This window comes from Lactuca virosa, chromosome 5 (genome assembly GCF_052849685.1).
Source record: "Lactuca virosa cultivar CGN04683 chromosome 5, Lactuca_virosa_CGN04683_v6, whole genome shotgun sequence".
Classification (NCBI taxonomy): Eukaryota; Viridiplantae; Streptophyta; class Magnoliopsida; order Asterales; family Asteraceae; genus Lactuca; species Lactuca virosa.
The window spans coordinates 273,857,776-273,877,194 of NC_136430.1; the positions used below are offsets into that span (position 1 = coordinate 273,857,776).

At 31.0% G+C, this 19,419-nt stretch overlaps 1 protein-coding gene across 2 annotated transcripts; it reads right to left on the reverse strand.

Annotated features, from left to right (window-relative positions):
• Positions 1-1,897: 1,897 nt before the first annotated feature.
• LOC145116449 (protein REDUCED CHLOROPLAST COVERAGE 2-like) lies at positions 1,898-18,538 on the reverse strand. 2 transcript variants are annotated; one of them, XM_079052793.1, is made up of 23 exons: positions 18,056-18,538; positions 16,463-16,524; positions 16,276-16,368; positions 9,690-9,762; positions 9,263-9,595; positions 8,643-8,707; positions 8,384-8,515; positions 8,178-8,219; positions 7,617-8,093; positions 7,364-7,521; positions 6,784-7,273; positions 5,784-5,846; positions 5,550-5,651; positions 5,177-5,464; positions 4,998-5,090; positions 4,819-4,920; positions 4,622-4,726; positions 4,388-4,521; positions 4,090-4,273; positions 3,896-4,027; positions 3,685-3,797; positions 3,516-3,591; positions 1,898-3,443 (listed from the first exon to the last, which is right to left on the reverse strand). In XM_079052793.1, exons 1-23 carry the CDS (start codon positions 18,123-18,125, stop codon positions 2,205-2,207), a joined length of 4,626 nt encoding a protein of 1,541 aa, XP_078908919.1. In that variant the 5' UTR covers positions 18,126-18,538; the 3' UTR covers positions 1,898-2,204. The 2 variants fall into 2 exon arrangements, with proteins under 2 accessions (XP_078908919.1, XP_078908920.1); XM_079052794.1 differs by lacking the exons at positions 16,276-16,368; positions 16,463-16,524.
• Between the last annotated feature and the right edge of the window lie 881 nt (positions 18,539-19,419).

Sequence of the window (19,419 nt, forward strand, 5' to 3'; positions counted from 1 at the left end):
CAAGCCGAAATTGATTGCCACAAAACTTTCAACATGGTTGTTAAATTGGTTACCATATGAACCTTACTTAACCTTTTTGTGTCTAAATAATGGCATATACATCAACTCGTCGTCAAAAAATCAATTTTACACGATCACTTACAAGAAATTGTATGTATGCACCAACCCATAGCGTTTGAGACATCTCATGTTTCTCAAAAATTCTTTATATGGTCTCGAGCAAGCACCAAATGTTTGGTACCAATGTGTTTCGGATTCCATTGGCACCACTAATTTCATATGTAGCATTTGTGATCGCACGCTATTTATTTATAGAAATGACAATGACATGACGTACCTTATACTTTACGATGTCAACATTATTCTCACCACTTCCTCTGTAACACTACAACACTCTCTCATGGAATTGCTAGCCCGAGAATTTCCTATGAAAGGTCTTGTACCACTTACTTTCTTGGAATTTCCATCCAACATCATCAAAATTGTCTTTCTTTTTTCTATGTCAAACAAAGTACGTCGAAGAAATAACTAACAGTTCTGAATATCTACTTGCAAACTGGAAACAAGCCTCATCGACACTCTTCCAAGTTAAACTCTCAAGCCAAATACTCATTTCCCAATCCAATTTACTACCATAGTCTAGTTATCCCTCTACAATATCTCACATTTACAAGACCAAATATAACCTATGTCGTTCAACATATCCGGTTTCATATGAACATTCTCCACACGACTCACATGGATGCACTAAAACATATAATTCACTACATTCAAGGTATGCTCTACCTCGACTTACACCTCATCAAATCTCAATCAACGTATCTTCTCTCATACAGAAGATTGGGGTGGTGTTCGGATACCAAACTTTTGACCTCCGATTATTACTATTTCTTAGTGACAACCTTATTTTGTGGTCCTCCAAAAGACAACCTACTTTATCCTGTTCTAGAGCCGTGATACTCTCATTCTTGATTAGGTTCATGAAGCCTTAAATGCTAAGGAAAAAGATGGAATACATTGTTTCAGGTGGTTCATGAGCCGAGGGTTAGTGGGTTTTTTTTTTGGAAATGAAACTTCCCTAACGAGGATTTCAGGCCAGCTTTTGTACACCGATTAATCCCCCGCTGCAAACATAAGGCTATGCCTCATACTACATCCCCCGCTGCAAACATAAGGCTATGCCTCATACTATAGAAGAGTCACTACAGACGAACCTCCACAACCAAAGGGGCTGGATAGTGCCAGGAAATGTCTAGGATAATGCCAGGAAATGTCTACCAATAATTCTGAAACATAAGGCCAACTTTCGTGCACCGATTAATCCTCCGCTGCAAACATAAGGCTATGCCTCATACTCTGGAGGAGTGACTACATCCCCCGCTGCAAACATAAGGTTATGCCTCATACTCCCATACATACTCTGGAGGAGTCACTACAGACGAACCTCCACAACCAAAGGAGCTGGATAGTGCCAGGAAATGTCTACCAATAATTTTGAATTTGTGATTTAGGTCACTTATCTTTTACTTATACTCAATAGACCAAGAAAACTTTTATTCTATATTTTATTAAATCATGAGTGAATCTGAAACCCTAAAATGATATGCTATAATTTGTGGCATCCACCAAGCACCATGGCATATAACATATGCCAGATTTTGTTCATTTAAGTTGACTAGCCATTTTTTCGAAGCTACGGCCTATGAAGAATCGATATAGCAAGCCACGGTGAACACCACGTAAGTTTAAAATCCACTTTAATGGTCTAACGAAACATTATAATATATATATATATATATATATATATATATATATATATATATATATATATATATATATATATATATATATAAAAGTTTAGTAGTATATTTAAGTCCACTTTAATGGTGATAAAACATAATCAATAAACTATAAACCATATATCAATTAACCCAGTTAAGTTTCTTCACAAGAAAGTCAAAGAAATGCCTGAAAGATAAAAGTTACACCACTCACCAATTGAGAAAATGCAACTTCACTCAATCGACTAAAAAACAAATACTCAGACAACTTCTCTTCATCAACGTTCTCCGCGAGTGCATGTGAAGGGGTAAAATCGTCTTTTTACATGCCCCGCCCCAATGAGAATACTAATAGCATTAGTTTTTCTCAAACCAATGCCTCTGAGCTACATAAACTATTTCACTCAGGAAAAATAATGAGCTTCACACCGTTTCATCCGTTTCTGGTGACTCAGTAACAATTTCAGATTGAGTTTCGCCAACCGAGTCAACCAGGACCGACTCGTTATTTTCCTCAACACCCTGAGTAATTACAGATGGAGATTCCACCGAGTCAACCGGGGACACAGGATAACCTGCGGGGAAACCGAAACCGTTTATCGCGATAGGGTAGCCTTCGGGTGAAACCAGGTAACCATGCGGGACCCACGGTTGACTCGGTATGAACTCAGCTGCATGCGGGTTCATGATTCGCGGGTCATGGAATGCGGGTTTAGTCCGTGGGACCCGGGAAAGACGTGGACCGTATGGAACCCGCGCGGTTGCTGACTGATGTGGCAATCTATGTGTCGGGTTGACCGTCAACATAGTGGGGATGATGACAGGTGGCGGTAATATTCCTCCGTGATCTTTTAAAGATGGATTAAATGGAGGTGCAGCTGCAGATAGCTTCTTTGTCATCTCTTTTCCATCATTCGGTGTTTTTCCATCTTTTTCCAATTCCAAAGCTTCCAAACCTTCATTCCCTGGTTTCCCGGAATCGGAATTGGAATTAGATTCCGGAATAACTTCAGTTTCTTCCTTCTTTTCATCAATCATTTTTTCCTTTTCCTTTTCCTGTTCCTGTTCGGAAGCTGGAATGACTTCTTTTTCGGTGTTTTTGGTTTCGGTTTGGGTGGCCGGAGAAGGTTGCTCCGGTGACTTCTCCGCCACCATTACCGCCTTGACGATGGTGCCAGGTGGAGCTAAGGCGACTTCTTTATACGAGAAGAGTTTTCCGGCTTCTTTGACACTGATGGATTGGATAACTGGACTTAAAGGAGTTGATTTTGGGCTGAAGCTTGCGCTTTTAACGAACTTCTTGGCGGCAGTAGGTGGTGGTCCGGCGGAAGTACCGGATTCAACGGTGGTGGTTCTCGGGGATGTGAAATTAGCGGGTTTTGATCGATACTTTGTGTTTAGTTTTGCAAGATTTGGTTTTTTAGAAGTTGAAGATTTACGAGCTGCTTTAGAAATAGCTTCTTGCCATCCTTCATCTGAGTTGTCCACTTCTATAATAGCATCAATCATTTGTTGTTCCTTTTCAATCAAATCAAGTTTTGTATCCTGTTGTTGAGATTTAATCTCTTTATGTGGAACAGGAGGTTTTGGTGATGATACTTCTTCTGTTAATGGAACCTCATTGACCATGGATTCCTCATTTTGTTCTGGCTTTACTTTCAGCTAGAAAATTGTAAAAAAAAAATGAATAAATAATATGATTATCTTCGTAAGACATGGAGGGAAAAAAGTTACCAGTTTTGCACGAGTTTGTTTCTTTTGGGCTTTCATATCTGCATCTGGGGCTATATAATCGAGTAAATCTGATACACTGATTCAAGAATTACAAAAACAAATGAACAAACTCATTTAGACATTAGAATTAGTTCTAGACAGAAGGGTAAAACAGTAATTTATTCTCCACCTCAAATGGCCTTTGCTAGATATAGATGCATCAGGTTTTGGGGTACCATGGCGTGCAGCTTCTTGTTGTTCAAGAGCCTTGGATTCAAAGTATTCAAGCCATGCAGCTGCATCCTACAATATCTTACATGCTAAGTAAAACAAAAACAAACAAAAAAAATGTCTATTTACTTATTTAGTGTTTTTATTGTATGTTTTAAGTTATAAAGTACCTGAGTACGAAGATCTTCAAGTCCAAGTTTAGATTGAAGAATCTGCAGAGTAGTCTGTTCATGCTGAACACTCAAGGAGTATGCTTCCATTAAAGAGAGAGCAATTGCTATAGCATGATAGCTAGCAGCAGTCTGACAAAAAGATGGACATTAGTTAAACATGAGAGAGAGAGAGAGAGAGAGAGAGAGATTACTTGAATGTGATCAGCTCCAAGAAGCCTTTGATTACACTTGAGAGCTTCATGAAGGTATCTAAGGGCAACATGGACATTTCCTAAACCTTCTTCCATCATTGCAACATTGATATAAGTAGCAGCAGTATTCGGATGAGAAGGTCCACATGTTATATGTAAAAGATACAATGCACGATTCACATACCTTTATAAAAAAAAATAGACACACAGTTAGTTAAACATGATCAATCTTATAATTAGGTAGATTCACAATGTATAATGTTGTAATAAAAAAAAATGAAAGTAGAAAGAAATGTACTTTAGAGCTAGCTCTGTGTGTTGGAGTCTATAGTAGAAAACAGCTAAATCACCATAACTTTTCATTGTATCTGGATGATCAAGTCCAAGCTCCCTCTCATTAATATCCAAAGCTTTTTGCTGATAGATAGTAGCCTAAAGCATTCACATAGTTAATATCAATCTTAATTAGATTTGTATATAACTATCTTTTAAAAAAAAGGAAAAAGAAATGAGTTTAAATATATATATGTACCTGATTAAAGTCTCCAGTGTGATAGAGCACTACAGCCAAAAGACTATATGCTCCAGCAGTCATTCGATGATAAGGACCACAGACATATACAAATTTTGCAAGTGCCTACATGAAATTTTGTTCAAATAACATAAAATATTAGAATACAATTACTATAAGTATAAAAAAAAATAGAGATTAATAATTTAATATGTTACCTTAGTTCCATAGTTAACAGCATCCTCCAGTTTTCCTTTATCCAAAGATGTTTTAGATGACTCCAAAAGTGTACGTCCATCAGCAGATGAACATGCAACATGCTGTAACAAAATATTTCACATGTTAAATTCTCCATAGTTAGCAGTAAAAAAAAAAAAAGTCATATGTTTTATTTTACCTTATATATAGGAACCATGCTGATTATATCTGTTTTCATGAAAGGAGATTCAGAATCCATATCATAGTCTCTAGGAACAAGCTCAAGACCAACCTAATGACAAAAGTAAGAAAATAAAGTAACAAAATTAATATTTCATGAAGAAAAAAATGTTGTAAAAGAGAGATTATTAAACTTACCTTGTGTGAAAGGCCTCGAAGAAGGGAAAACTTACGAAGATTTTCAGTATGAGATTCGGTTTTCCATTGAAATGAAAATCTCTTTGATAAAAAGCATTCAATCCACTTCCATTTGAAGTCATTGTTATTGCCTAACAATATATTTAAGCATGATGCTATTGTCACAGATAAATCTGTAATATTGTCAACTGATGAAATAACTGATTGTAAGATATGTTTGTATGCTCGAACAACCATTTCATGGATACAGAGTGATTGAACATGAGGAAGCTTGTCTGCAAGTTCAACCTAAAACAAATAATTTTATGTCATTGTTATTGACTTATTTCTAACCAACAAAAATAATAATAATAATAATAAAATAAAAAATTACCACTCGCCCTAAGGAGCACATTCGCAAACCCCTTGTGTGCATAAAATCAGTCAGAGTTCTTCCATCAACAGGTGAAAGTTCAAGTGAACCAAAATCAGCCACCTAATGAAATATCAAATGACAAAATTTTTGGTAAAATAAAATAAGAGAATGATAATTGACAATTGATAATTGATAATTGATAATTGATAATTGATACTTTTCTCATAAATTCAATAATGTAAATCAACTAACCAACTTTGGGAGAGCAGTATCTTCATAGTACTTATGTGCCATTTCAATCAACTCATCAGGTGACTACAAAAATAAATGAAATTATCAAATTAGACCAAAACAATAAAGAGATTTTAACTTCCATCAAGCAAGAACAATCTGTAAATTTTGTATTAGGCAAGGACCATTTTTGTAATTTTTTAAAACATACGGACCGTTTTTGTGAAAAAAAATATTAACATTGACCTTTTCTATAAACTACAGGGACCGTTTTTGCAATTTATTTTCTATGTAGGGTCCAAATGTAACTTTTGTAAATTTGTTATTAGTAAGGGGCATTTATGAATTTTTTTAAACATATGGATATGATGCACCAATCCTGTAAATATAATTCTGCACAGGGACCTATTCAGTAAATTACATGGACCGTTCTTGTAATTTATTTTCTATGTAGGGACCAAACATGTCAAACCTGCAAAAATGACAATATACAAAAGGTAAAAGGATGGAAAATGTCGATGTTTAAATTTGAGGGGGTAAAACTAACATTTTACAAAGTACATGGGTGGAAAGTGGCATTCGACAAAGTAACAGAGTGGGAAGTGTGAACATACGAAAATATAGGGACCAAATCTTCCAACATAAGAAATTTTGTGGCCAAAGTCTGAAATAAGAAAGTTTTGAAGCCAAAGTTTAAGGTCATTCATGGCCAAAGTCTAAAATAACAAACTTTTGTGGCCAAAGTCTAAAACAATAAAACTATACTATTCATAAGCTCTTTTGTTTTAATATACATAATAATTCAACCTTAATAACAAAATGATAAAACCATTATACATTTTTGTTTTATTGATCAAAAAGAAAACCATTATATTGTTTTGATTGTCAAAAAGAAAACCATTTTTCCTAGTTACCATGTTTCAAAAGGCTAAAATACATAAAAGCACAATGTAGTTTCTCCATTTTACCAATTTACCCTTTTGAATTATTATTATTTTTAAAAAACAGAAAGTAAACCAACCTTAAGGTGGAGACCAGTATCTGATTCTTTAAGGCGCAAATAGGCTTCTTCAGGAAGCAGTTTTCTCCACATTATTTCCTTTTCTTCATCCACCTTTTTCATCTCTTCAATATCATCTGATTTATTGTTTGTTGTAATTTCCTGTTCAATTTTGTTGCTTTTATCATCAGATTTTTTCTTAATTTCCTTCAGTAATCCCTTTCCTAAACCCTTAACAGCTGATTTTGGTTCTACTTTAGCTTCTGAAGTAGTTTTAGAGTCTGATTTTCCAGAAGCTTGGTTTTGTAAATGTTGCATCCAGCATGCTCCAAGCTCCCATCTGATAGATTTTAAGTTTCTAGAATCTTCTTCTTCTTCTTCTTCCTGCATTTTCTTCAGGCTTTCTTCCATTACTTTCTTCACCAAAAGCTTTGCAGAGTGCAAATCTTCAACATCTGCACCTTGAACTCTTTGTATTGGTGTAGATGACTTGTGTAATAGCATTCTCAAACTGAAAAATAATGAAAAAAGAAATTAGCAAAACCAAAAATCAAATCAAACCTAATTTCATTTTTTTTAAAACAAGCATTTTTTGACATACCTATTGACATTCAAAGCATTAGAACCTCCTTCAGGTTGATCCTCAATTTCAATGTCTTGAGGAATCGATTTTACATCAAATTTTACTTCAGCTTCAACTTTCACAACAGCTGTATATCCACAGTGTCTAACAACCACTATGCCCAAAGTAGAAGTATCCTTCATGAATCATGATAACAATATCATTAATCAGAAAAAAAAAATGGCAAAAAACACTTTCTACAATATATAATTTAAGGGTTAAATGCACTAACATGAACTGTAGTGCTCTCATCTGCTGTTATGCCTTTAAGCAAGTTTCTTTTAGAATCCAACTTTGTGTTTGCATCTGAGAGATCTTTTGTAACCCTAATAACTAAATCTCCAACTTTTTCCTCATGTAAAATTGATTTTGTGTGACTTTTTGAGGAAAAACTGCTACTTTCAGCAAGATTTTTAATGGCAGAAACTGCTTTTAACACTGAAATGTCGACAAATAGGGAGTGAAGTAGAAAAGCTTTCCTATCTCTAACTTGTCTTTCTTCTTGAGTTTTACAAGGCATTGCTGCTAGAATTGAAAACTCTTTTGCCCAATGTTTATCGTCATATTTACCATCTCGCCCTTGTCCACCACCATTCCCTCCCCAATTTTCATCTTCTACAGGAAGTGGTGGAAAAAGTGAGGGATTATCAGCAACAATTGGAGGAACAATCCATGTGTTTGCTCTAAAACCATATGGGAGATTTCCAAACTGAGACAAGAATACAAGATAAAGATATTTTCACAATGGAAAGTTGCTTAAAGTTTTGGTGCCAAAAGTGTAAATTTGACTTACTTTGTTGTGGTCTATGAATGCTTTCATGAGAGCTTTGTATGCCTGCAATTTAAGACATTGAATCAACATTATAACAATGAGAGCTTTGTAGTCTTAGATCTTAATACACCTCTCTATAGTAGCTTAATTTAAGCCATTGAAGCCGAAATATGCAAACAATGAATGAATCATGGTGACACATGTCAAACAAGTAAGATATTACTTACACCATTAAAGATTCGGTTTATTTGCTGCAGTAGACCAACTAAAGAATGAGTCAAAAGAATATGTTTTCCAGCTGGATAGAACCCTTTCTTAGAAGCAACAATTGTCATTGGTTTTCCACTAGAAATTCTTACCTGAAAAGGGAAGTAGATATCAGTGGAACTCAGTTTAGTGGTTCATATAAGCATTATGAGCTTTAACATGTCTAGAGAACATTGGTATCTATATTTAGTAAGAGGAAGTATACAACGAGACGCTCACATCAATTTGGAAGAAATCATCGTTTGTTTTATCTTCAAGGAAGGGTCTAGTAGATCTCCTAATGTCTGCAAAACAAGTATGTTAGATATAAACTCTTTGACTTTCATAACATAAGATCAAGAATAGTTCATCCATCATAAAGGAAAGATATACAGTTTGAGTTCTGAGCCAAATAAGTTACTTACCAGTTTCAGTTCATTATGTAGTGTCATGTTTGAGTTTATGCAAATTTAGGAAATAAAGTGACTATATAAACATTAACATTCGTTCCAGAAATTATATGACTTTTCCATTCTTTTCTTAAACCTTCAGATGTGTTCATCTCTTTTGGTACATTAATGACATAAAGAATTAATTTTAACGTGAAAATGCATTCATTAGACGTTAATAGACTGATCAAATCAATATAAAGCGTCAACAATCAAAATCAAACCAATGCATATCTTTTTATGGAAGAAATGGAGCGGGTAAACAGAGACCAACGAATGTTAAAGAAGAAAGTAACTAGAAATTAGCTTTGATTACATAATAGAAGAGAAATAGGAGAAAATATAGATAATTTTGCAGAAAGGGGAAGAGAAAAACATTTACTATTTAGCTGGAATGAAAATAGGGCGTACATTGGATGGGCGGTGTGAGATGAGAGAACGAGAAAAAGTCATAGAACTGCCCAAGCCTCGGCGGCGGGTAAATCTCCGCCATGGGGTCACGGTCACCCTTGTCAGACTGATCGGAACTGATGGAAACTTCCGTCTCCGGCGATTTAGCCCCACTACTCGACTTCTTATCCTGACTAATCTCTCCATCACTGGAATCTGGTCGGTTAGTTGTCGCTCGACTGGAGGTGGAGGCGGCATTCTTCGGAGTAGACGAACCACCGAAAGCGGTGGTGCAGGCGACGATATCCAGCAATCGTCTGATGTGTGCGATGGCGAGTTCTTCGGTGTAATCCTCTGCAAAGTATTTTTGATGGTATTTCCATTTTAACCCCTTCAAGTTTAAAAGAGTTGACAATTAAGCCCAAAGTAATTTGAGTTAAGTGTTTACCTTCAACGACCGTTAAGTGACATGGTTTTAGAGAGGCTGTTTCAACGGTATCTTTTAGCCTGGGTCCACGCACCTGTTAAAAAATCAGAACTTTATTTATATGAAAAATACAACAATAATAAAAATTTTGTATTTTTTTTCACCTTGTTAAGATAATATTTTGATAAAAAAAAATAATGATATTACTTTAAAGTTACTTCAAATTGTAATTAGGATTAATTTAAATCTAACAAGCATTTAAGACCACCGAATATGTAAGAGCAAACAAATTATCATTTTAAGAACAAAGCATTTTGTGAGGTTCCATATATTATGTAATATGATATAATGTGTGCTCAATCATACTACATAAGGTTGAGTAACACTTTTGAAATTTCCAGCCCGAATCGACATCGTTTATGTTAATATGGATAGTATTCCATACTTTAAAATCACGAAATTCAAGATTCGATATTATCAGTATCAGTTTTATTTTAATACCAAAAATTATTGATAACATAAATAAATTCAATTTGATTTGAGTTTCTATCCATTTCGGTACTCGGGATTCTCGGGTACCGAAATAAATGAAACTATATAAAAAGAATGTAATGTGGACCCATGCAAAACAACTCTATTTTTCAATATTTGAAGCATTTAAAGCTCTTGTTAATTAAAGACAAATAAATATACATGCTAAAGATTAAATCATCAAATATAAAATGACAATATTTTTAAAATGCATATTATAATTGATTTATAACTAGGCGTAAGTTCAAAACCCCGAGCATATTGTTGTCCATTAAAATAATTTATCAAATTAGTTTGATTAAAAACTATTTGAGATAGCTTATCGATAAAAGCTCATAAGATTTTTTCCATTAGTTTTACAAATATAGATTTATACATTAGCTTGTAATTATATATCAAAATGGTTTTTATACCATTTTACATTTGTCATATAGCTATTGGCTGGTTTAACAAAATATTATTACTTTATCAGCTATCAAATTAGTTTATCTAGGAAAAAATTAGTTTTTCAGTTAGCTATCAAACAAAACATTAACTATATCAATTTTTACAAAGGTTTTGTTAAAAAAAAGTTCACAGATGTGATTAAATTGTTAGTCTAACATATAAAATTTTAAAATATATTATTAATATCATATTTAATTGTTATAAATTTTGTTGTTTATAACTATAATAAATTCAACTCTATATAATAAAAAGAAAAAAATGGAATTCTAAAACACTTTTTATTCACAATCTGGAAACGACGAAAACTTTTATAAGTATGAAATGAAACTCTTAAATGGTATCATAAAATAAAACTACCAAACCTTTATTTTGACCATATCCTTAGTTTTTTTGCAAACCATCATAATCAAATTTGTGGTTATCTTTTTTAAATGATTATAGAATACAATCAAAATCGGAAGTACATATAGCAGGAGGTAGCGTCAATGTGGTTGGCTTTGGTTTGAAATGGGTAGAAATGACAAAATTGTTAAATCAGACACAAATTTTGATGCGTCAATGTCGACCATCAAATTTCACTTTTTAGGCCCCAAATCCTAGTTTTCCCTAATTTCGCATAATTTCCTTTTTTTTTATTTTATTTTGTGTTAATGACAAAATATTTGTTTTGGTTATTTTCTAAAATTCTTTCTCTTATTTAAGAGGTTTTTTAATAGAGTTTATTATTGATTTTAGTTTTTCAAATTTGGTCATACCTACCAAATTTAGTATCGTCTTTTATAAAGGATCATTTGTAAGCCTTTATTATTGTTTTTGTTCCACATTAAATTCAATATAAAATAAATAGTCTTAAATATGATAATGATACAAGAAATTAAACGTGTAAGGTCGTAGTTGAAAATTGCAAATCGAAAATGTCTCGTTTATTTATATGCAATATTTTTTATTCTTTAGATAAATTGGTCACATCTGAACAAAGTCATATATACAAGAAAAAAGTTTGGGTTGAATTGATTTGTAACGTGGAAATAACTTAATCACATAGGTCAATATTTCATTTTCAATTTCCGTTTCTCTCTTATACTCTACATGGTCACTCGGCCACTCAATCCCCCCGATGGCTTGAACATCCGCATACTTAACTCTTAATCTTGGACTAATATTATAAAAGCCTAAAATTTTAACGTGTAATTGGAAAAAGCCATAATATTTTATTATTATTGTTCTGGCCAAAACTTTCTCATAGAATTATCACTCTAGTCCACTTAATGAGTTTCATGGTTAACTTTTTTACAAAATCAATCCTAAAATGTTCAAATTTGGTCTCTGATGTTTGCAAAAAAATTACACCACATGGTTTTTTAACTTTATTTTTTGTTTTTTGTATACTTTATTTATTTTCGGTTTTTTTTATAAATATATATACATTTTTTATTTTCTTTTTTTATATACTATATTTATTTTCATTTTTTAACTTTATTTTTCTACAATTTGACTTTTTTTTTTACCTTTTTACCTTTTGTTTTCTATTTTAGTTATTTATGGTTTTTCTAATATTTTTATTTATTTTGATTCAAGTAAACGAACTTGAATTTAATATAAATTACTATAACAAGTTTTTTTATGGAGATCGACTATTATTATTTTTTTTGTTTTTTCTTTTAGTCTATTATCAAATTGAAAAATATTATCTTGAATTTAAACTATTTATATCACATATAAAAATGTGATTTAATTTGCAAGTTATATAACACATTGAAACACTAATTCTCAATAAACAAGCTAATGTTTTTTTAATTTTTATATTTTCGTAACATAAATATAATAGCACTAAAGAAAAAAATAAAAAGAAAATAAGTTGGACCGAAATCACAAATATAAACGTAGCTATTTTATTTACTTGAATAAAAATAAAAAAATTATAAAAACTATAAATTATCAAAATTATAATATATTCTAATATATTAACACATTTTATATTTTTTGAAAAATGTCAATAAAAAGTTAAAAAATAAAAAAATAAAAACAAATAATTGTAAAACAAATAAGAAAAAAATTAAAATAAATAAAAGATGAAAAAAAAAATATAATACAAAAATAAATATGAAAAAAAAAATAAAAAAAAAATTCTAATATACTCTATATATTCACTAAAAAATAGAAACAAAAGGTAAAAAGGTAAAAATAAATAAATAAATAAATAAATATAAAATAAATAATAAAATCAAAAATCAAACTGTTGAAAAATAAATGAAAACAAATGAAAATAAATAAAGTACGTATATAAAAAAAAGAAAATAAAATATGTATATATATTTATAAAAATAACCGAAAATAAATAAAGTATACAAAAAACAAAAAATAAAGTTAAAAAACCATGTGGTGTAATTTTTTGCAAACCTTAGGGACCAAATTTGAACCTTTTATGATTGATTTTGCAAAAAAGTTAACCAAGTTAACCATGAAACTCGTTAAGTGGGCTAGAATGATAATTCTGCGAGAAAGTTATGGTCATAGCAATAAAAATATATATTAGGGGTTTTTTTTAAATTAGGCGTTATAAATCTAGGGCTTTTTTAATATTAGTCCTAATTTTTTTTACTTTATCATCTAAACTTACTATGAATTTCGTCACTCTACCCCCATTCCTATCATTTCTGGTTTTTCAATTTTGTTTTCCAAACTCTTACTCTTTCAATGTGTCTAATGTTTTCGACCAAATATGAAATAATATATTTACAATGTCTAAAATCTAACTCGCTACCTGACACAAACTCGACATGAAAAAATAAATGAGTTGTCACGATATATGGGAACCACCAAAATCATTGGAAAAACTATGACAATATCTTTTTAATTAACAAGTTTTATGAAGGAAAAAATTGCTTTGAATGGAAAGAAAAAGAGTCATCTAATGGTTTTTTAATGAACTTTTTTAGGTGAAAATCTCTCAGAAAAAACTTAAATGGTGGATGTTCTAAGATTACCATTTTGATAATAGAATTTTATTATTTAATGTTAATGAAAATTTGATATAGCAAAATAAAAAAGTTTCAAGAGTGGTTAATATTAAGAATGCTCTTATAGACAAGGGTGTACGAAAAAAAAATTAGAGTGGTTAATATTAAGGATGCTTTTATAGACAAGAGTGTACGAAAAAATAAAAATTGAACCAATAAAAAAGTTTAAAGAGCGGTTAATATTAAGGATGCTCTTATAGACAGGGGTGTACGAAAAAGTAAAAATTGGGGCACTTAATATTAAGGATGCTCTTATAGACAGGGGTGTATGAAAAAATAAAAATTGAACCAATAACCGGAGCGGTTAATATTAAGGACGCTCTTATATGTCTACGAAAAAATAAAAATTAAACCAATAAACGAATAAACATAACTTAAAAATTGAACTGTTTTGAAAAACTAAAAGCTTGACTTTTTGTTTTTTGTTTTTAGAAAAACTAATTCTTTTCCTAATTCGATTTGGTTATTATATGTATAAAAAATGAGGGGGAAAACTAGCCATGAATAATCCAAAATAACGATATATATAAGCTTAATTGATCGAGTATATTAACAACTAAAATAATTGACATGATCTTTATTGAAAGGTAAATAATAAATATATTTGTTTACACGTTCTTGTATTTATCTTGGTAGATTATTATAGTCAAGGGCATGTTTTTTTTTTCCAAAATCAGTCATCCAAACGGCAAATCAGGCAAATATGATTGCGGTTTTGTTGAATGGGTCGTGGAATCGTGGCATTTTTACAGTGTCATGGCACATTAGCTCATTATATTTAAATCCTAAAGAATTTGACCTCATTTAACATTAAAATTTTACTAAAATTCTCTATGATGACAGAAGACCGAGGTTCCAATTAATAATGCTGTAAGTAATCTTGTATATAACTTTCTTGTTTGTTTTTATCATGTAGGTTGAAATGTAGTAGTATTTTATATAATTCTTTATCCGGATTTCAAAAAAAAAAACGAAACCGCAAATAGTATGACCATGCGCAAAATGTACATTAATGACTTGTACCTTCGCGAGTGGTCATGTCATCTGTGATTTAGTTCATCTTTTGTTATGTGCGGTTTCGTCCATATATGGTATCCTATAATCATGTAGTAGTATTTTGTATGAATTCGTAGTCTAAATATAATATTACAAAAAATATATATATTGAAATAGCAAGTGAAATGAGACGAAAATGCAGATGGCTTATGCCGTCTGCGCTTTGGTGTTTGGACGAAATGAAACCGGATTTTTTTATATATATTCTAATAAATAAAGGTTTTTTTTGTCACATGTCACACTCTCATCCAATTTGTCAAATGTCATTTTGTGGTTATTTTGAATTAATTTTTTCCACATGTCATTTTATGCGTTTTTCTATTTTATTAAATTCAATATAGTATTTTAATATAATAATTGCAACAAATATAATAATAAATGAATATCAATTTTATTAATGAACTTACTTTTTAATTTTAAAATTCTCAAATTAAAACTCATTAGTTTTTCTGTTTATTTATTTAAATTATTTGTTTAAATTTAAAAGATAAAAAAAACATTTTAATTATAATAATTCATTATTTTTTTTCTTATAAATTCAAAATTCTTAAATATTTTGACTTTTATATTTAACTTTTTTTAAAAATTAATTCATGTAATATATGGGTCTCACAACTAGTAGCAAATATGAAACCGAAGATGCTCGATAATTCTACAGATGGCTCTCGATGATACTGAAAGTGTGTTTGACTGTTATGTGGTTTCGATGGCTAGTCTTGAGAAAAACTTAATATTTGACTATTTTACAGAATATAATTAAGAAAAATGGTTTAGAAGTGTCATTTTCTCTTGTTATTTTTGTTAAGCTTTATAACCAATCTCTATTCGAACCCCCTTTACTTGTAGGAGTACATCTTGGATTTGTCAATTATGTTATGGCCGAAGTCCAACTCATGGCGACCTGGTCGAATTGGGAGAAGTCGTAGGTATTATTGCAGGTCATTCTATTGGAGAACCGGACACTCAATTAACATTAAGAACTTTTCATACCGGCGGAGTATTTACAGGGGGTACTGAAGAACATGTGCGAGCCCCTTCTAATGGAAAAATAAAATTCAACGAGGATTTGGTTCATCCGACACGTACACGTCATGTACATCCTGCTTTTCTATGTTCTAGAGACTTGTATGTAACTATTGAGAGTGAAGATATTATACACAATGTGTGTATTCCGCCCAAAACATGATTAATAAATAAACCCAAAAAACAAAAATAAAAACCAAAAGTCCAACCATAAAAACAAAAAACTAATCGTAGGCTGAAAAAACCAAAACTTAATCTCAACTTAAAAATAACCAGCAAGCTTAGTTTTTTTCTAAAATAAAAGGCCGAACCTTTTGATTTAGTTTTAATTTAGTCAAAATTGATCCCCTAATTAAAGATGCTTTAGATCAAACATTACTTAATTTATGCGCCGCTCAAAAAATTAAAAAAAAAAAAAACAAAACAAAAAAAAAAAACTTAATTTATGAAAATATTAAGTAAGAAAACCTAATTATATGTCAAAAAGGATGTGTAATTGGGGGCGAAAATTAAGTGCTAATTTATGGTACCTCATGTGACAAGGAGTAACTGGTCAAGTGGCATGCCTCCACGTGGATAGCTAAAAGCTTCCTAACATCTAAGATCTTGTCCGTAGATATTCCCTGTTGTCAATCGAAGAGATGAGAAAAATAACGTCAACCCAACAAAACATTTCCTACACCCATCCACACCAGATAATTTCACTATAATGTTTACCTTTAGCGTCACTTGGGATTCTTCCGGCGTCTCTATACCTATTTCTATAACCGTTGGTAATACTATTCAAATGGAAATAAATATACAAATATTAGAAAATAGTATACACATCAAAAAAAAAAAATGATAAGGGCTCAAGTCAATCCGTTTTAAAATCCATATAAAAAATTAATCGTGAAACATTAACAATGTTTTGTTAAATGTTGTTAAGAATACAGTTTAACAAGATTTAACGAAATAAACTTTTGCTTGCACATGAGATTATTAGATGTGCAAGAATGTTAATTATCAAGAATTATATAAAAATCACATAACCTAAATGCATAATAATAAAGGCAATATTAACCATGCGTCTTTTACCTTGTATGGTAATCTTTAGTTCACGTAAATATAATGTAGGCATGTTTTATGGCGGCTAACACACTATTTAAACTAACATTTTCATGATGCACATTATTTAAATTAAAAAAAAAGTATGTTTCACCATGGGCAAGTTCGTCAACTGGCACCACAGAATGTAAATCACAATGTCCAAGCACAGTAAAAATGATAGTTATGCTTGAATATGATGTATTTTTTATGGATTCTAGAACACTCATATCTAGACATATTCTAAAATTATATATATATATATATATATATATATATATATATATATATATATATATATATATATATATATATATATATATATATATATATATATATATATATATATATTGAGAAAAGAATATTATAACCAAATAGCCAATATATGCAATAAGTATAAAAATTCATATAGAAAATTAAAACGCGCCTCTAGGATTATATGAAAAATGTATTACCTAGAATGTCATTTATTTTATCTATCGATTAAATTAATTATAATATATACCACGACATCGTGGACTTGTGGTTACTTAAAGCATCAATGCATAATATAATGCAGTGGTTAAAAGATGGTTAAATGCATACATTCAATTAATTAAACTCTAACATGTTATATCAACGTTCAATGAATACAAATTTCAATTGTCTGATAACTATTGAATGAGTAAAAAGATTTTTCTTTTAATATTTAATGATTAACAAATGAATGATTTTTTTTGAAAAAAATGTTACATTAAACTTTTGTAAAGTTTAGTGCATTGTAGAAAAAAGAAATAATAAAGTTATATGAAAAATGAATTGTAGAAAAAAGAAATAATTAAGTTATATGAAAAATGAAATGGTTATATGACAATTAATTAACTACACAAGTTCAATATATAGTGGATGTTATTAGATTAATATCATCTAATTGAGAAAGATCATATTCGTTGCACTAATTTGAAAATTGAAATGCATATGTATGCTTTTTAGCCACATTAAAATGCTATAATTATGAGATTCATGATCGATGGTAATTTTTCAGAAAACTACACTCTAATTCCAATCTATGGCTATCAAACAACAATCATCAGCCATTGTTCTTTCCTTCATGAACTAACGTCATTTACTTCTGAAAAAAATTCTTTGAATGCATTTCATTTTCAAACTTATCCTAACATAAATTTCAAGAAACAAACACTAAAAAAGCTTCACACACAAAGAAAAAGAGACTACCCATCGTACCTTTCTCTTCCTTCTTCTTCTTCTCGCCCTTAGCCTTATGAGGTTTTCCTTTGGCAGCTTTCGGAGCCATGTTAATAACCAAATCAAGTTCACACAACGAGCAGAATTCGGATTAAATTCGTTAAACATTCATAAAATCCATCACCCACATCCCTAAAATCAGTATAATTCAATCTAAGCAACTTTCAGCAATCGAGAAACCAAAATTCAATGAATAGAATGAGAATATGGAACTGAGATTTCAGATGGAGGAAAGCGATACTTGAGATAATAATTAAGAAGAGAGTGAAGTAGGTTGAGTAAATGCAATAGTACGAGGTGTATGTGGGATTGGTATTTGGTGGGAGAGATTTGCCGATGAGGAAATGAAATTAGGATTTAGGAGATGGCGGAGGTAGGATAGGATAAGGTAAAGCGGTTTTATACTGGTTCGCTCCTTTTAGAAGATGCAGTACAGGGCTCATTTACAAGTTACAAGTGAAGATGGCTGGCGATTTTAGGCCTCTAGTTTTAGTCTCATTTGTTGATGATAAATTAACATATAATTTAGTATATAATTTGATTAAGTGTAAGTTACCGTTTTGGTCTATGTTGTATATATTTTCTTCCGGTTTGGTCATAATTTTGAAAATTTGTCATCATTATCCTCTTGATTGGTAATCTATCAGTTTTGGTCCCTACTTCAGTTACCACCAATGTCCTCCTCTTAAATACTTATTAAATGACAAAAATGCCAATGCTTTATGATTATTATTATTATTATTATACAAATAAATGGCCTCACTCTTGATCATTTTCCACTATATACCACCACCACTTTTATCATTTTCACCACTATCGTATACCACCACCACCAACATCACCGCCATGTCATTTTCACAACCTACAACTCAAAATTAGATCTAGCTACAATGTAAAACTGGAATTGATCAAACCTGGAAACCAAAACCCTATATACACTCATTTTATAGAGGTACATTCAAGCAAAATCACTTGTTTATAAACTGAAATCCATAAATCAGAGTTATAACGAAAGTATCGTGGAATATCGAATCATAAAACTGCTAATGTGTGTGTACAATCACGTCTTCGGAATCCCATGAACCGATAAAGTGCATGAAAACATTTAATCCACAATTATAGGTCAAAGCTTAGCGAGTTCCTCAAAATATCACACATATAACACATGTGACATCCCCAATTTTCACGATCCGAAAAGACATTTTATTTATGCTTATTTAAACAAAGTATTCTTTATAAGTGAAGAATTTATCCCATAAAAAGTACTACCTCGTCCCATATATATGGTCAACTTTTGACTTTTGAAGTCATTATTCTTCAACTTTGACCTTAAATATTTTTAT